Here is a 5532-nt window from a genome sequence, read left to right on the forward strand (position 1 = left end):
TCCCTTTCTCTCATTAGCAGCCTCCTTTTTTGCGAACAATAACATTGGCATAGGCATGATGGGCGACCCTAACGCTACGAGATAGGTACGGGATACATTAAAAATCGTGCAAGGGTCTAATAAACTTATGTGCGCTTTTTGCGAAGCGAGCTTACTGGATCCCCGCCGCGCCCCCTGGTCGACTAGCCAGAGACGCAATCTCGTGAACCGATATTTTTTTTTACTGTACCGTAATGTTCTGCACCACCACCTACACCACCCCCATGCTCTCCTCCTCACCCATGCCTGCTCGCGCCTTTCCCTTCTGGCTCTTCGTCGGCGGATAGTCCAACGGTCGCTCTTCAAAACAGCGGGTCCTCCTCTACGTACCTAGCAAAAGCCGTCGGAGGATTTCCTAACTAATCAAGCACCTCCCTGTTGGGGGCCAGGGCCAGCATTGGATAGACGGAGCTGCGTGGAGGGGCTTTTATTTTACAAGGGGCATCTTGAATGGCTTTAGCTAGCCTCTTGTCGATAGGCTCCCGTGCCTCCATATGATCCATGCTTTCATACATCTCTACCTGCCTACTCCGTACCCCCTCCATCCACACACACTTAACACGCCTCCATACAAGGCTTTGCCGTCATTTTCATCCACAATGGTCAGGTCCGTTTGCCGGTAGGTCTTTGGAGGAGGGTACGGGATAGTAGGTACCTCTAGCCCTTGTTCAGAAATCGGCAGACAGATGAAGCTTTTTATGGGGCAGTCTTAACGTTGAATAATGTAATGTATTCCTTAGTAGTTAGTACAGTACGATACGATAGCAGGTAGCTTTTTGCGCTGACATATAATGTATTTCGTCTTCTTCAGCCCTCTCCTAGTAAAGTTCTGACCGTGTTTCTGCAGCCGTGAGGGTCAGCAAGCTTGCCTCATGGCTTTCAGGGAGCGGAAGTGAAGCTTCAATTCGTCTTTGTCCCTTCTTCCGGTTTTTTTTTTATATTTTTGTTGGCGCTTGTTAGGTCTGGAGAATCAAGCTTGGTGTCGATATTGTCTAGGGCCTATCAACAAGTCCCGGGCAGAACCAAAAGCCCTGTATCTTCCCCCAGCCAGATCGCCATTAGCTCCGTTCTCCTTCCCAGTCGGGCTGCATGCACTGTACTCTAAAACCCATGTCAGTTGTAGGTACTAAAGATTTCTGTACCAGACCCCCAAGTCGCTTCCTGCTCTCTCATTGACTCTCTTTGGACCTGGACCTGGACCACCTCCGCTTGGCTAGGACCCGTCAACCGTTAAACGTGCCCCCCAGGGTAGTGGATAATGCCGTTCTGCTGCACAAAACAGTCCCCTCAGAGGCAACATCTATCCTACCGTATCCCGTCCCATCCCATACAAGTACACTTCGGCCTGCAACCTTACCTCCTTTCGATGTTCACTTTATTCTGACTTCACCTACCTTTAGAAGGAAAGTCTTTTAACACTCCCATCAAGGTGTTTGCCCTTTCGACAGGAACTTGGACCTGGCGAGACTAGTCTATGAACATCAGTTTAGAGGTTACTGCCGCGACTCTGATGTTCTGAGTAAAACGACTTCCTATCTGGAGAGGAGGAATTAAAAGAAAGAAACGAGAAAGAAAAACGAGGTTTGGTTGATCGCCGGTAACGCGCGAGGAAAGGTCTTGGGAGCACGGCTGGGACACAGGTTCCCATGTCAGCCACAACGACTTTGACGGCGACCATGGCAGAGTTGAAGCCGGAGCCAGCGCATAGTAGTCTTTGGTCGAACTATGGCGGTCCGGTGTCTTTATCAACTCGATTCCCCAACACCATGGAGTCGAATCTCTCGCACCCTTCGACAGCATCGTCACAACATCCAGGAAGGCCCAGAAGCAGCCACCCCACCCTCGACCACCCTTACCCGTACCCTCGATATCCGCAGGAGGAATCGGATGGATTTGACAGATACCCGCAGCCTTCTTTAACGCAACATCACAGCTTCTCTAGCCTTAAGAGACCGCACCAGCCTGGAGAGCACCCGCCGTATCAAGAGATTGTCCAGGACCTGAGGGACGACGGATCCAAACTTACCGTTAATCATGACCACAAGTTGCTGTCTTTTAGGAGAGTTCAAGACAAGCACACCATTGTTGACCAGCATGGACGAATGCAGCAACTCGAACTCTCTGCGCAGCTTCACGGCATGTTCTTCCTATCGGAAATGCCATCTAGTACGAGCGACGGCGCAATTCTACAGCCAGAGTTGACATGTTACCGAAGAAATTTATTCCAAATTAGTGGTTCGCTCATCACGCCGCGAGGCCAGTTATCAGTAATTCTCCCAGAGACAGGCGAAACCGTCCCCGTAAACAACACCGAGGTTACCATCTCGGCTATCGAGTCGGTCGACGGCCATCCCGTGAGGCTTATTGTAATCCCCTGGAAGACGCCACCACCGAATTCCCCGGAATTACCCCAGACCCCAGATCAGGAGCCACCTTCGCTACCATTGATCCCTTTCCCCGACGATGGACAAGAGGCGGAGGGCGAGTACGCCGTGTACCCCATCGGGTGGCGGCGGTTGCAATTTAGAATGTACGCTTTTTTTGGTTAACATTTGGTCTTTCCTTGTCGTAAGGCTTTAGCCTTGGTACTAGAAAGTCGCATACTAACGCGAACTTTACAGAGCAACTGCGAATAATGGAAGACGTAAAGAACTTCAGCAGCATTTTGTACTTCACTTGAAAGTGGTGGGGACTCTAGCAAATGGATCGAAGGTCGTTCTCACAGAATCCACGACGGCGCCTATTGTGGTACGAGGACGAAGTCCACGAAATTTCCAAGCACGGAAAGAAATCCCTCTCTTGGGATCCAGCGCCGGCTCGCGCGGACAGGCTCTGGTTGAGACGGGACTCGGCATCGTCGCTGGCCCTCTGTCAGTGAAGCCCCAGGACCCAAAGCTTAGGGGGTTGAATCTCGAACTACCGAGGACAGCGTTTACTTTCAACGCGTCGAAACTTCCAGGTAGCCCGATGACCATGAGATCCAAGTAGGTTGTTTCTTTACCTAATCCAAGGAGTGTGACAATGTCCTAGAGACCTTGCCCAACAATTTTTAGCCGAGTAGAATTGTATGGGAGTGGTCGTAATTATTGACCTTCGAATCTTCGTCGGAGTTCGACGCTAACAGCAGATTTCAGTTCATACCCCAGTTGGAATCCTCCCAGCCAGTTGCCCCTGTCCGGAATGCCAACCTCAGCTACAGCTAGTTATCCGCCAGCGAGTATACCAGCCGATTCTTACCAGAAAATGCCACTCTCGGGGACGTCGAGCTTCACGCAAGAGCCACAGGAGATGCCCATGCAGACATCCATGCCATCAATGCAACTATCCTTAGCCGCGACGGAACAGCAACCGCCAGCAATCCGAACGCAATACGCGTACGTACAAGGGACATCGGCTCCGCCGCAGCTTTCGGTAACGACGACCTCAATGAGCAGTAGCTCAGATCACGGCAACTTAAGTGTGCCACGATATGTAGACTCGAATCCACGGCCGACTAAGAGCCCACGACATGGGAGTCATCAGTCCGTTCCGAGCACTAGCTCTATGAGCAATAGCAACGACACTTCCGAATATAGGTACGGACCTTCGGGTTATGTGCCAGTTAACAACAATTCCAACGAGTTGAATTCAGCATCCACATACAGCGCCGAAAGCGCGAGCGGTGGTCCGGGTCCTGGCGCTCCTAGTGCCGGCGGCCCTCCTTCATCGGCAGGCGGGCATTCGCAACAATCGCAGCAACCCCAATCGCAACAACCACCACCCCGCGACTATTACCCTCCTACGACGTCTTGGACGACCACGGCAGGCGAGCCTAGCAGCGCCACCGTTCACTCATACCACAGCAGCGGCGGCGCAGGCAGCGAAAGCAGTAGGCCGTACGCATACCCTGGGAAGAGCGAGCACCCGCCGCCCCAAGGCAGTTATGCTTCGACTCTAAACCACTATTCGTGGAGCCCGACGTAAGTGTCGGTGCTAAGAGAAAATGATCTGATGATGATCAAAAGATTTGACGAATACGTTTCTCATTCCTCACTGTCGTGAGCCAACCAGACGGCACACCGACATACGCCAAGAAGACGGGGGCGTGTAAGTGAGAGATAACGAGTAAGACGACGGCGGCTCTGGTTGCCATAAAAAAAGCGTGACTTCTACCACATGTCGCCTGTATAATATTTTTAATGATAGCTCATTTTCCGTTTCTTATTTGAGACCCGTGGAGGAAGAAAAAGGGCCAAAAGCTATTTTCGGAGTTCAGCACCCCTTTACGGAGGAATTGTAAAGGGTTCCTGGAGAGGGGGGAGGCGGGAGCGGGAGAGGTGGAGTAAAGAGAAAGACAATGGGTTGGATGGATGGGATAGTCTCCGTGTACTCATGTTAGGAAGAGGTTACCATTGCCGTTTTGGGTTGTGTATCTGGTTTTCTCATATCGATACTCATTCGTGTCTTTCGCTAATAGCGAGCGCGACCCTCTCCACCATTTTGTTTGGACGTACAGCATACACTCAAACACTCGCAGAGACGGGTCGGCATTGGAATCTCCGGAGTTGGTTTCCTCTTATCTCTTACTGTTGTCGTCGTTTTGAGGTGGAGATCATCTTTTGCTATTTCGATATCCCCCCCTCGTTCGTATCCTACGTACATACCATACAGTACCATCGTCGTTACCTGTTTACACACAATTTGGAGCAAGCCGGCAGGGCGTCCGCGTTTTTTTCCCAGCGATCGAGCTCATGTGATATCCATTGTAAGCGGGTTGTCGTTGTTCTTGCCATGAACGAAGCGACGGATAATGGCACGGTCCTCTAAATATCGATATTCATCCTAACTTCGGTAATAATCCTTGTTCCTTCTCTTTTTTCGGCGCGACGGCGTATTTGGGCCGAGAGAAGTGATTCCGGTAAAAACTCCCGAAAAGTCCATTGTTTTCGAGATGGCGATTACTGTCTCGACCTCAGCATACCTCCAGATGCAAAGAGAATGATGCTAGGCAAGAGATGGATGCCGTGTCCATGTTGGGCGATGAGACGGATGTTCGGATCCTTGGGCATCAGTCGTCTCATATGATCTTCGAGGCTACCTGGTCCTCAACCTGTACTTTAGTTAACTGTATCGTTAGATATGAGACTTATAGCCCTTATATATATCTGTATATAGGATCAAGAGGGGCCTGGCCCTAGTTTTCAGCTTGAAGCTTATAGCCGCCAAGGCCTGTGTTGTACCACACTAAGTGACCATTTGCCCAAGCTGAAGACTTTGGTTTTCCATTTTTGACGACGATCAGCTCTTAGTGTGGATAACCGGTTTTTACTAGTCGGTATGTAGTGGATAACTTTTGGGTCCGAGGAGAGTAAGCAAGTAATTAAGGCGGTGGCTTATTAGAAAAGGGACTTGTCGACAATTATTGCAAATTACTAAGTTGCCAATGGCTAATATTAAGAACAAGCTGGGAGCAAGTTTCGTGAGGTAACATTTCTTTGAAATTTGCACAACAAA

General features: G+C 50.4%; 1 protein-coding gene across 1 annotated transcript; it reads left to right on the top strand.

Moving 5' to 3' along the window:
* Nucleotides 1–1715: 1715 nt before the first annotated feature.
* On the top strand, nt 1716–4002 carry GGS22DRAFT_179729 (p53-like transcription factor; the record flags this gene model as incomplete). Its single annotated transcript, XM_047963706.1, has 3 exons — nt 1716–2569; nt 2661–3023; nt 3174–4002. 3 exons carry the CDS (start codon nt 1716–1718, stop codon nt 4000–4002), a joined length of 2046 nt encoding a protein of 681 aa, XP_047818960.1.
* Between the last annotated feature and the right edge of the window lie 1530 nt (nt 4003–5532).

This window comes from Annulohypoxylon maeteangense (assembly GCF_022496945.1).
Source record: "Annulohypoxylon maeteangense strain CBS 123835 unplaced genomic scaffold GGS22scaffold_8, whole genome shotgun sequence".
Classification (NCBI taxonomy): domain Eukaryota; kingdom Fungi; phylum Ascomycota; class Sordariomycetes; order Xylariales; family Hypoxylaceae; genus Annulohypoxylon; species Annulohypoxylon maeteangense.